Source organism: Nothobranchius furzeri, chromosome 10 (genome assembly GCF_043380555.1).
Source record: "Nothobranchius furzeri strain GRZ-AD chromosome 10, NfurGRZ-RIMD1, whole genome shotgun sequence".
NCBI classification, from domain to species: domain Eukaryota; kingdom Metazoa; phylum Chordata; class Actinopteri; order Cyprinodontiformes; family Nothobranchiidae; genus Nothobranchius; species Nothobranchius furzeri.
The window spans coordinates 38,929,589-38,941,682 of NC_091750.1; the positions used below are offsets into that span (position 1 = coordinate 38,929,589).

Genomic DNA, 12,094 nt, shown 5'->3' on the forward strand with positions numbered 1-12,094 from the left:
ACCTATTGTTCTCTAAAACACCTTCAACACTAGCAGATACACATGCATGCACAAAACCTCAACAACACCTTAAACAATCATTAATATACATCATAAACACATACCGCCACACAGAAAACCATCTATAGTGCTTGACACACACACACACACACACACCTTCCATCATCGCTCTCCCCTGGATGTATGGTTTGGTCATTTCCTGGTCTGGGTGCGCCTCGTTTTCTCCTCCCAGACTCAGTTATTACTGGAAGTTCAGCCTCTATGCTTTGTTCCTGTGATGCTTCCCTTCTTTTCAACACTTTATAAATAGGTCGTTTCCTCCCTGAGCTGTGTAACGGTGGCAGGACTCGCATCAAAGCCACCAGGGAGATGGTCCTCCTCACCCCAAGAAACTGGTTATGAAATATGAAAAAGTTGCCTAGTAGGCCTTTTAATGTAAAACAAACTATTGTCACATTTTATTACATTTCCTTTCACGCCTATAGACGAGCAGTAGAAACACAAAGAATGACACTTCACCAGCGTTTGTCATATTTTATCCTCTCTCTACAGGAAGATGTTTAGATGAGTTAACACTCGGGTAGAGTTCCTCCTAACAGTCATCACACAGTCACGTCTTCTGAGCCTGCGGCTAATCTCTTAAACCTATTTTGGTTTCACCTTTGCCTCTTAGCTAATGCTAAAGCTAATGTTCTTAATGCCTGCAACAGTGCGTCCGTATGAGAGGAACTCTCAGCAGAACAGGTGGACTCAACCTGCCTCTTTTAGGCTTTTTAATTGTTAGTGGCTCGTGTCTAAATGTTAGCTCGCCTTCTCAGTGGCCTAGCGGTAGAGCGTCTGCCACGGGACTGGGAGATCGGGGTTCGAATCCCGGTCGGGTCGTACCAAAGAAATGGGACCCAACGCCTCCCTGCTTGACACTCAGCTTTAGGGGGTTGGATTGGGGGGAGAAACCGCCAAATGGTTCCCAAGGGCGGTCACCGCTGCAGCTCACCACTCCCCACGGGGATGGGTCAGATGTGGAGATGTCATTTCACCAGTGTGTGTGTGTGTGTGTGTGTGTGTGTGTGTGTGTGTGTGTGTGTGTGTGTGTGTGTGTGTGTGTGTGTGTGTGTGTGTGTGTGAGGATGACTTTAACTTTGATTTAAATGCAAAATGAGCTAAACAGCGATTGTCTGTCTGTGGTTATTGTTGTCATGTTGCAGCTTCACTACATCAAGTTACATCTCAGAATCAACAATCCTGTCGTCTTCCTTTTCTTTTCACAGCTTAAATGAATCCGAACTGAAAAGCGACGTCACAACGAAGTGCTTTTGTTTGAAGTAAGTACATTTTATTTCTAAAGCACTCAGACAGAATCACTTAGGGCTTCACATAGGCCCAGCGCAAATTCATGATGATGTTAAAACAGAAATAAATAAAAAATCAGAAGTCATAAAACTATAAAATAGCATAAAATGGATGAAAGATGATTAGAACCTTGAGTTAAAAATAAGAAAACTAAAGATTTATGTCAAAGCGGCTTTAAATAAAAGGGTCTTCTGCTGGTTTTAAGGTGTCCAGTAGGGCTGGGTGATAAATCGAATCGTTCTGGAAATCTCTGACTCTTATCGTGATAATCGTTCCTATGAAAAATAAAAAGATGTGTGTAGGTTGACAGCGTTCATGTCCCTTTAAGAAGCTGTGCCGCATAAAATGTGACTCAGCTTAGTACCTGCGACAGCTCCATCTAGTGGACAACTTTTGTTTCTGCACACCTGTAGTTATCCATTTATCATCATCAAGGTGAAATCCTCAATATGTCGTGATATTGATTCTGGGCCATATCGCCCAGCCCTAGTGTCCAGACTGTCAGTCCTACGTAGGGATAAAGGAAGATCATTCCAGACGGTCTGGAAGGAGCGCTCAGCTGGACTTCTGTATCTGGCCTTCGTTGGAAGGATGAAAACGCAGCCGTGGGATTTATTACGTCTTCATGTTGGAGAGAGGGGATGGATTGTGATATTTAGGGTGTGACACATGAATGAGATCATACCTCTGTTTAAGAACCAGCTGTTCCCGGGTCATGTGATGCTGACTCACCGCCCAGACCAAGGAGACTGACTATCAGGGTTTCCCCGGCGATGTACATGCGGTGATTTTCAGTGTTGGTCTTCTTCTGGCTGCAGAACCACCGACGGGCCTTGTGTGTACCAGAGTAGACAACACTTCCACCGGATCGCCTAAATAACTCAAAGTTGTTGTGTTTTGTTGTTTTTTCCAGATGTACCACTCGGACCTCGGTGTCGACTTCCCTGATCTTTCCTTCCCAGTCCCCGGCAGCCCTGCAGAACCGGGACCAGCCGCGTGAAAGCTGCTGCTCGTCTCCTGCGTCACCCACAAAGCGCCTCGACCTGCCGTTTCAGATTCACCCCCCACCATCCCCTCTGGGACCATGGACAGCCCGCCTAAACTGTCCGGTGAGACCCTAATAGTGCATCACATCCCCCTGGTGCACTGTCAGGTTTCAGTGGGGCGGCAGGGGAGCTGTGGGAGCTCGTTAAAGAGAAGCAACCCGTTCAGCCCGCCAGAGAGCCTGGGTCTGAGTCGCACCACATCGCTGCCAGAGAGAGACGTCCTCCAGAGGGAGGCTCTGCTCTACAGCAGCCTGATCCAGACCTCCAGCAGCTCCTGGTCCTCCCACGATGGAGGACGGGAGAATAGAGATGGGGGGAAGGGGGGGAGCACAGCAAGTGACGATTCGTCATTCACATCGAGCATCTCAGAGGACCAGCTTCCAACAGCGCACACGTTACCGAGGGCCAAACCGAGGAGCAGGAATCCTCGTCGGCGTAACCCGTTTCTGCTGAACGCGGACGACAATGATGATGAAGATGAAGATGATGGTGATAACCTGAACGGTTACCTGGAAGACTCGTCTTTTCACCTCCACAGCGACACAAACTCCGCTCTGGATGATGCCATGGTTCCGTTTCATCTGCACGGCCTCGGGTTTGCTTCAGAGCCGTTTCTGCTGCACAGCTCGGGTGGAGGAAGCAGCCGGGAGTCTCTGAGAGGAGCGGCCTCCGACCTGTCCAACCACCTGGAGGACCTGGACATCCTAGGACTGGACAGCCAGCGCCGCCATGGAAGCAGCGGCTCCAACATGTCCATGGATTGTGGAGAGCAGGACTGGGGTGACGACGATGAAGAAGATGAGGATCATCTGATGAGATGTGGTGGAAGCAGTAAGACCGGCTCCTACTCTTCCAGCTCCTCTGCTCACCACTGCTCCTGTTGTGCTCTTTCCCAGAACTACCCTCAGCAGCTCCCAGAAGCCTTCTCCGAGACCTTCTCAGAGCTCCAGCAGGGTTACGGCAGCGACTCCTCCTGCAACAGCTCTGATGGCGTCCTCGTCAACTTCAGCGCCATTTACAACAAGATGAACAACGGCGTCCCTGAGAGGCCGCAGACATCTGGACTCGTCTCTACCGACCACTCCTGCACCTCCTCTGTGTCTGATCTACCAGGAAACCACCAGGACTCAACTGGAGGGGCTTTCTACCTGGACCTCCATACCTCCCCAACTGAGCCACCCTTCTCGCAGCAACAACCTTCCAACGCTTTCCCGTTCATCCGTGAACCGCACCTGTCCACTACCTCTCACTGTTCCTGCTCTGCGGAGCACCAAGGACCTGTCGACCTCGATGCCAACTGTAACTCCTACCTGCCTCCTCGTGCTGGGTCGTCTGGCGACCTCACTTCCTGTCTGCAGAGTCAGGCACGCCTGGTTGTGGCCACTCAGAACTACTACAAGCTGGTGACCTGTGACCTTTCGTCCCAGTCGTCCCCGAGTCCTGCGGGCTCCTCAGTCAACAGCTGCTCTGAGGAGCCCAGCAAAGGTAGCCCCTCCCCCTCGCAGCCCAGCGAATACTTCCTGTTCAGGCAGCGGGGTGATGAGGATGGGATGGAGGAGGAGGAGAATGGAGATGAGGAGTCCTTTCAGGTAGGTGTATCAGGGTCCACACTTCTCTGGTTTGTTAGAAATCAAGGACACAAAAGCCAAATATGTGTTAGATAATTCCGATGTTGTTGGTTTGTTCTTTCAGCGGGATCCAGAGGAGGAGGAGGAGGATGAAGGTGTGGAAGAAAAGAACAAGGAGGAGACAAACAATCACCAGGAAGCAGGAGGAGGTGAAGCTGCCCATGATGTGATCGAAGGCCAAGTGTACATCAACATTTCTCCCCCCATCGCTGGCCGGAGTGTCATCGGAGGTGCCGCTCCTTCTGGAAACCGCCTTCGCTCTCGCAGTTATGATCGCAACCTGGACAAGCCTCCTCCTCCACGACTCGGCTCCCTGGAGCGCATGCTGAGCTGCCCTGTCCGGCTGAATGAGAGCGCCTCCCTGGCTCCTCCTGTGCCTCCTCCTCCCAGAGTCACCTCATTCGCCGAAATCGCCAGGAGCAAACGCAGAAACGGGGGTTTGGGGGGGTCATCCTCGATGAAGGAAGCCGCGGACCCTTTCTCCTCTTGTCACTCCAGCCACTCGCACTCCTCCGTGGATTTCTCCCCCATTCCGGAGAAGCGGGTGGGGTCGGTCAGTCCGACCGTGTCACCTGCACCTTTCACCAGGTGTTACAGTCAGGGCAGCATGGAGCGACACCTGGAGGAGGCGAGGGGTGGCAAAGCAGACGCAGGAGGTGAGTTGAGGCTTGTAGCAAAGGCCCGCTGGTGATGACATCACAGCTGTCTTGTGTCAAAGTTCATGAAAATCCAAAATTGTCATAATTCATAAAACCATTTGTTGCCCTGTTTCTCACACACACACACACACACACACACACACACACACACACACACACACACACACACACACACACACACACACACACACACACACACACACAGACACGTGTGAGGCAGGCAGAGTTTTGTGTGTGTGTGTGTGCGTGTTCCTTAGGAAATGATTTGTGGGATTATGGGTTATATGGGGTGATTTTAACCTGCTGGATGGATGAACAGTGCTTTACAAATAAAGTTTGATTGATTGATTGATTGATTGAGACATGCCCAAAGAGATTCCGTATGAAGCTTGGAGCTGGAAAAGGAAACCGCGTCAGCTTCCTGCTGGATTCACATGAGAACACCAGAACTGTGATGCTGAACGGGGAGAAGGATGGGAGGATTTCTCTCCTCCACCCTCCTGAGAGCTGGGTGTGTAGCACTCCCCCACCCCGTGGTTAGACAGCAGCTCGATGTCGCCCCTCATGGCTGAGACATGCCACTGCAGTCAGATCAGGTGGTGGGCTGGCATTAGGGTGACACACAGCTTGCGCAACACTGCTGACATCACACACACACACACACACACACACACACACACACACACACACACACACACACACACACACACACACACACACACACACACTGCTTCGTCATGCAGCACACCGACCAGATCCAGCAACACAAAAACACACGGAGGTTGTGAGGAAAGGAGCTTCTTCTTGGTGTGTGTGTGTGTGTGTGTGTGTGTGTGTGTGTGTGTGTGTGTGTGTGTGTGTGTGTGTGTGTGTGTGTGTGTGTGTGTGTGTGTGTGTGTGTGTGTGTGTGTGTGTGTGTGTGTGTGTGTGTGTGTGATAAGAGCTTTCTGACTGGGCGTTTCCACCTTTATGAAGCTTCAGCTTTAGCTAACCCTAACCCTGTCCTGCTCTCTCTACCTGTCCAGGTGGCCTCTGGAGTTCCTCCGACTGCCCCCCCGCAGTGGTCCGCTACAGTAAGGACCAGCGCCCCACCACCCTCCCTATCCAGCCCTTCACCTTTCACCACCAGTTTACATCCAAGCCCCCCCAGCCCAAACCTCTGCTGCCCCTGCCCACGGGCTTCACCTCTGGGATGCAGGCTCACTCTGGTTTGCGCTCAGGTTCTGGTTCTGGTTCTGGTGATCCCATCGGGGAAGATGGTGAAGATGCAGCTGAAGACAAGCGCAGCTCCCCGGGTGGTGTCGGAGACGCGGCTCCTCCTCTGGAGTTGGTGCGGCCCTCACCCGTAGGGAGCTACTTCCCGGTTCGCCTCCAGGGTGCCCCCAGCTCCGGGACGTGCTCCACCTGCAGCCCCAGTCCTCGCCCCCCCCACAGCCTCACCTTGCTGCAGACTCCACCTGGAGGGGCTCAGGGAGAAGGATCAGCAGCATTCCCCTCAACGACTCCGTCTCCATCTCTGGGGGTGAGGAACGGGGTGATGCCTCTGGTGCTGCCAGCCGTACGCGGACCGTGTTTCCACGGTGACGGTCTGAGTCCGCTGGCTCGTCTGGATTCAGGAAAACAAACGGACCGAAGCAACGGACCGGGATCCAGAACCCAGAATGGTGATTTTATTACCTTCATCGTAGTAATCAGTGAAAGCTCGGAGCGTTTCATGTTAAATCTTTGTCTCTGGACCGATTTCCTCTCCTTGGTCAGATTTGACCCCTCCCGTATTTTAGATGCAGTCTGAAACCAAAGGAAAGCCTAACCCTTACCTCTTCTGTTCTCTACTCTCCCTCCAGCCCATCACCTCTCCCCCCAGGCTCTGAAGTGGAGAGAGTACCGCCGCCGAAACCCTCTGGGCGTGGAGAGGATCTCCGGGAGCCGATCCGGGTCCGCTGCTGGTAACGTGGAGCTCAAAAGGGTGGGGGGGCCTCAACCTGCCCGACGCAACGTCTTTGATTTCCCCGCAGCTCAGTCCGGCCACGTCCGGCCCAATGGTGCTCCTGGTTGTAGTTGTAGACTCGATATGTCCAGATGGATTTGGCTCTGGTCTGACTTACGTTTGTGTCAAACAGCTGCTCCTCCATCCAAGCCGCAGCAGAGCTACAGCGACTTCCTGTCCGATTACTTCTCCCTGACGGAGAAGCCTCCAGAGGAGTTCTGCCTCTCGCCAGATGCTTCCACCTCCTCCTCCTCCAGCTGCTGCTCTTTCTCCCAGTCCCAAATCTCCGTCGACCTGCTTCAGAAAAGAGGTGAGGAACGGCGGAGCTAACACGGTTTATGTTTTACTCCGAGTCGTCCAACGTCTTCCCCCTGATGTGATCAGGTTTGGTGAAAGCTGTGAACACGGCCGTGGACCTGATCGTGGCCCACTTTGGCACCAGTAGAGACCCAGATGTGAAGGTTAGTGGTTTACACGTCCGAACACGCCTACGCGACGTTTTCCAGCAGATAAGGAGCCAGGTTTTTATCCCGTCAGGCTAAACTGGGGAACAGCTGGGTCAGTCCCAACGTGGGCCACCTCATCCTGAAGTATCTGTGTCCGGCCCTGGGCGCTGTGCTGCAGGACGGCCTGAAGGCCTACGTGTTGGACCTGATCATCGGACAGCGCCGCTGTCAGCCGTGGAGCGTGGTGGAGGCCTCCACACAGCTGGGTGAGGGCAGAACCGATGATTCTGTGTGGCTGATTTATACAGAGAGGTCTTCTAACACCCCCACCCCCACCAGGTCCGTCCACTCGTGTCCTCCACAGCCTCCTCTCCAAGGTGAGCCAGTTCTCGGAACTCACGAGTCACGCCATGAGGCTGAACGCCTTCATCTTCGGCCTTCTGAAGTGAGTCGGCCCCCGGCCTCGTTCTCCACCCGCCTGAGCTAGGGCTGCTCAATTAATCCAATTTTATTTGTAACCCCAATTACGATCTGAGTTTTGAACACTTGTTAAAAAAAAACAAGCCGATGATTTGCTCCTTCCTCTTGCGCTGCTTCAGGTTACAAATCAAGCGCTCCTCCCACAGCGTTGCCAACTTCTTTGTTGCTATTTCCAACAGCTTTTCAGACCCCCTTCTTGACTTAGTAAATCCTAGAAGCACCTAGTGAACAGCCTAGAAACGTTTCTGGTAACCTTAATCACTCTGGATAACGCCGTAGACATTCCCTACAGGTCTTAGGACACGCGGCCAGCGCTCCGGACCATCCTTCTGGACATTAGGGAAGGATCGGGGTTAGCTGATGGGACCTGCAGCTAAAGAGCTAGCTGATAGTTCATCTCTCTGAGCGACACTCCTGCAGCGCTGCTGGAGAGGACTTCATTATTAAGCTACATTCTGGGATCTTCACTAAAATGTTTACATGTTTTTATTTGTTCCATGTTATAAATGCTGTGTAAGCACCATGTTGTTTGGGTATTTGGGTCTGTGTGGAAGCCTTAAGTGAGTGGAGCCTAAACTCTTTGGGTCTTTTTATGCTAGGAGAGTTGTGTTTGTGATGATCTTATTTATTGTGGTCCTGACGGTGCCCTGCTTGACAGAGTAAATAAATTAAATCCGCATTAATTTAAAAAATAATCGAGATCTCAATAATCGGGATTATCATTTTCGCCATAATCGAGCAGCCCCAGCCGGAGCGTAGTTTAAACTCGACTCGTTTTTGTCTTGAATGTTTTTCTTTGATTTCAGTTTACGATCCTTGGATTTCTGGTTCAGTCACCTGTCCACACATGAAGGTATGCCCATGATTTATCCTCCCAGGTGTTCAAGCGCCACGGAGAGGTTTTCTTCACTTGTTTTGTTTTGCAGACATCGTGGCGGCCCACTACAGCCCCACGGGGATCCTCCCGCTAGCCCAGGGAGCGTGTAAGTCTCTGTTTGACGAGCTCCTCCTCCTGCTCCAGCCACTGTCGCTCCTCCCCTTCCACCTGGACCTGCTGTTTGAGCCGCACCTGCTCCAGAAAGGGGAGGAGCATTTGCGTCGCAAGGAGCAGCTGTGTTCTGCGGGCCAGAGCGCTGAGCAGTCCAGCTGCTCCACCTTCCAGCTGATGAGAGGATGGAGCGCCACCGTCAGCGAGATAGTCAGAGACTCCAGCTCGGAGATGAAGAAGGAGAGGGCGGGGCTTAGGCGGGAGGGAACGTGGCCGAGAGCGGAGGCCGACCATCTCTGGAAGGAGAGAGGGATGGACGGGCTGAGGATGAAAGGTGTTGGGCAGGAAAGTCACGGAGCCGACGTAAAGGAGCGAGACAGAAGAAAGGACAAAGGTCCCCCAGACGAGGGACGCCAGCAGGAGGACAGGCAGGCTGGCTGGTGGTACCAGCTCATGCAGTCGTCTCAGGTCTACATCGACCCGTCCACCCAAGGATCAAAGTTCGTTAAGACGGAGAAAAGGAAGAAGTCTTCAGAGAGACGGCAGAACCAGCGTCCCCCCGCTAGAGAAGGTGTGGTGGAAGGTGCCGAGTCCAGCCGCGAGGGGGAGAGGGGCTCTGGCGGATCCAGGGGGAGGCCTTCGTGGATGGGCAGCCCCCCCGAGTCGCTTCTTAACCAGGACAGAGACACAAGCCTGCTGCTGGTCACCGGGACACAAGTCCAGTCTTCACCCCAGGAGGACAGCCCGTCTCGGGGACAGAGCTTACGCTGGAGCCGGCTGTTCGGGTCAACCGCCGGTTCTCCTGTGAGGGCCGACACGACCGAACCGAGAGCAAGAACCCAAAAGACCAGGTGGGGAAACCGGCGTTAAAAGTTAATGTCCTCAGCATGGACGGGTCCTCGTTTATGCTCTCTTACAAGTGCGAGACGTCCAAAATGATGTCCACAAAAATGTCTTCTGAAAGCGTAAACACATAAAAGGATTTTCAGCTGTTTTAGCAGCAGCTAGCTTAAACGGTCTGACTGCAGGTAAAACTCACCTGACTCGTTGTTGGACGTTTTCAGACCTCCCTCTGGTTGGCTGGGATTGGACAGCTCCGTGCTGGACTTCGTAGCTCTGACCGTTGGAGCGGTCGAGAGGAAGAAGGCGGAGCCTCAAACTCACGCCCCAGCCACACCGCCGGCACACCGTCCAACCGAAACGATGCCACAGTCTCCATGGTAACCATGTGGTTTCCTGTCTTTGTTCACATCAATCCCAGAAGTTTCAAAACAAATAAAATGTTAGAAGTCGAAACAAACAGATCAATAGATGAAATGTTTCACTTGAGGACGTTTATGTCTTATTATGGCTCCTGTTAATAATCCTAAATGAAAAATGTATTATTTTACTCAAATGTCATTTATTAATTAATTTATTTGTCTATAAAGAAATAAATACAGTAAACCGACAAATAAGATTAATAAAACTGAACAAAAGGACAAATATATAAATATCAATTACAAATATTTTGATATATTTGTAATTAAAGTCATTAACAGTTCATTAACAAAAGTGAAACTTAAAGGGGTTTTTGAATTTTCATTGCCCCCTCAGGCCAAAAGCGTAACGACAGCTTCAATAGTAGGCTCGTGCACGAGGCGCGCATGCTGTACGTGCACACTCCTTAAAGAAAATAACAGCTGAGACAGTCCCGTGTGTGTGTGTGTGCGTGCGTGCGTGTGTGTGTGTGTGTGTGTGTGAGTGGCCCGGAGGACAGGAGAACGTGCAGCTAATTAATTAAATAATTTGGTTCTGTACCTTTCTCTTCAGCACAGCCGACAAAGGTTTAAGATGGGTCAGTCCTCCTGCATGCTCAGATCATTCCCTTCCCTTGCTTGAAAAATTGTTCCAAAATGAAAGTTGAACCCACATCTTTTTTATCTGTGAATTCAATGCCGTTCGGCGAGACTCAAATAAAAATTTGGGCATCTTACTGTAAAAAAATATACCATTAATGTAAAAAAGAAACTCTAAATAAACTATGTTCACATCCAGAATCAAACCCAGATCTTCTGTTTGAGTCAGATATCTTACAAGGTGAGCTACACTCTAGTAACATTCACAGTATCTGTAACATTTATATCCTTGATGACAGCTGAAACAACGTCAAACCAAAGAACGGTTTGGAGTGAAAATGGCTATTTTGTTGCTAATTTGCAGGAAATATCTAGAAGAAAGTAGCTAAGGGTCCTCAGAAATGTAGCTAGGTTCATCACTAGGCGTTAGGAACAGCGACAAAGTGGCACTGCCTCTCTCTCTGCTGCTAAAGCTACGGATAGCAAATGCTACGGGCGATGCCTGAGCGTGAACGCGCATGAAGCAGCCTGCTCGACCCGAGCATCTCTCTTTTTCTGTGATTTTACAGAAAATCAGGCAATCACAATAAAAATGCCAGGGCTCATTCTACAGGACCAGGGCATTGCAGGAGAATGTATGAAGAAGACATTTATTATTTCTATACATGTTTTGGCTGTCAAACTTCCATAACGTCCCTTTAAGCCTCTCTTCCTGTTTTGCATCATCTCAGGGAGGTCCGAGCGTTGTGCCACCACATCGCCACCGAGCCGGGCCAGCTGAGCTTCAACAAGGGTGACATCATGCAGGTTGTGAGGAAGGCCGACGCCGACTGGCTGTTCTGCTCTTTGGGTTCCACGCAGGGTTTGGTTCCCATCGTCTACGTCACCCTCAGCGGCACAGAGGACAGCCGCGACACCGCTGGACACGCACAGCTCTGAGCTAAAGCTCCTCCCACTATCTTGAAAAACCTCAACTATCCACAAGACAAAACGACAGAACTCTGCAGGTCGCTTCTGTCCAGTGGACAAAAACCCAGATCAGTTTTCAGCCGTTCTTGAGAGAATGCTCAGGGTTGTTCCTTGGAAGCATGCAGGTCCAAACAATCCGATTCAGAAAGTGCATGAAAACCTCCAAAAGACCAGACGTGGAACAAACCCAAAGACTTCTGCCTCGCTGTCCTATTAGCTTAGCAACCCTAGCATCTGGTCTGTCCGGCGGCCATCTTTCTCACAAAATGAGACGAGTTTGTTAAACTTTCAGCTGCTGTTTTCATCTCAGATCTGTGTGGAGATCCTGATTTGTCCCATTACAAAGATCAGATCACTTTCACTGCTACGGCAGATTTTAGCTTCATGTGCTTCTCCTTCAGGTACTAGATGAGCAATGAAAGCTAAACAAGTTCCAGCTGCTGTTCTTCCACTTCCTGCAGAGAAAACTTCACATGGCTGTTCGTTTGCGTTTTATTTCCCAGGAGGAGACACTAGATGAATGGTTCTTATTTTGCATATTTGTGTTAAAAATCATTCTGTCAGAATTTAAACCAGATTAGATTAAAGTTCCCAAACTTTTCACACTTCATCTGATGATTCCAGGCTCTGTGTGTGTGTGTGTGTGTGTGTGAGAGAGAGAGAGAGAGAGACGTCATTTCATGCTGTTTTGTAAATATATTTA

The 12,094-nt window shown here is 50.8% G+C and overlaps 1 protein-coding gene across 2 annotated transcripts in view; it reads left to right on the forward strand.

Annotated features, from left to right (window-relative positions):
• Window positions 1-11,593, forward strand: part of rusc2 (RUN and SH3 domain containing 2) — a 20,390-nt gene extending 8,797 nt beyond the window's left edge. For both annotated transcript variants that reach the window (XM_054730388.2, XM_054730389.2), the window contains exons 2-14: window positions 1,269-1,322; window positions 2,264-3,985; window positions 4,089-4,680; window positions 5,709-6,347; window positions 6,528-6,725; window positions 6,804-6,980; window positions 7,055-7,131; window positions 7,208-7,382; window positions 7,456-7,561; window positions 8,403-8,449; window positions 8,523-9,435; window positions 9,649-9,804; window positions 11,154-11,593. In XM_054730388.2, coding sequence (XP_054586363.2) covers window positions 2,435-3,985; window positions 4,089-4,680; window positions 5,709-6,347; window positions 6,528-6,725; window positions 6,804-6,980; window positions 7,055-7,131; window positions 7,208-7,382; window positions 7,456-7,561; window positions 8,403-8,449; window positions 8,523-9,435; window positions 9,649-9,804; window positions 11,154-11,361 — 4,839 coding nt within the window. In that variant the 5' untranslated portion in view covers window positions 1,269-1,322; window positions 2,264-2,434 and the 3' untranslated portion in view covers window positions 11,362-11,593. The remainder of the gene's footprint in view (window positions 1-1,268; window positions 1,323-2,263; window positions 3,986-4,088; window positions 4,681-5,708; window positions 6,348-6,527; window positions 6,726-6,803; window positions 6,981-7,054; window positions 7,132-7,207; window positions 7,383-7,455; window positions 7,562-8,402; window positions 8,450-8,522; window positions 9,436-9,648; window positions 9,805-11,153) is intronic.
• Window positions 11,594-12,094: the final 501 nt, after the last annotated feature.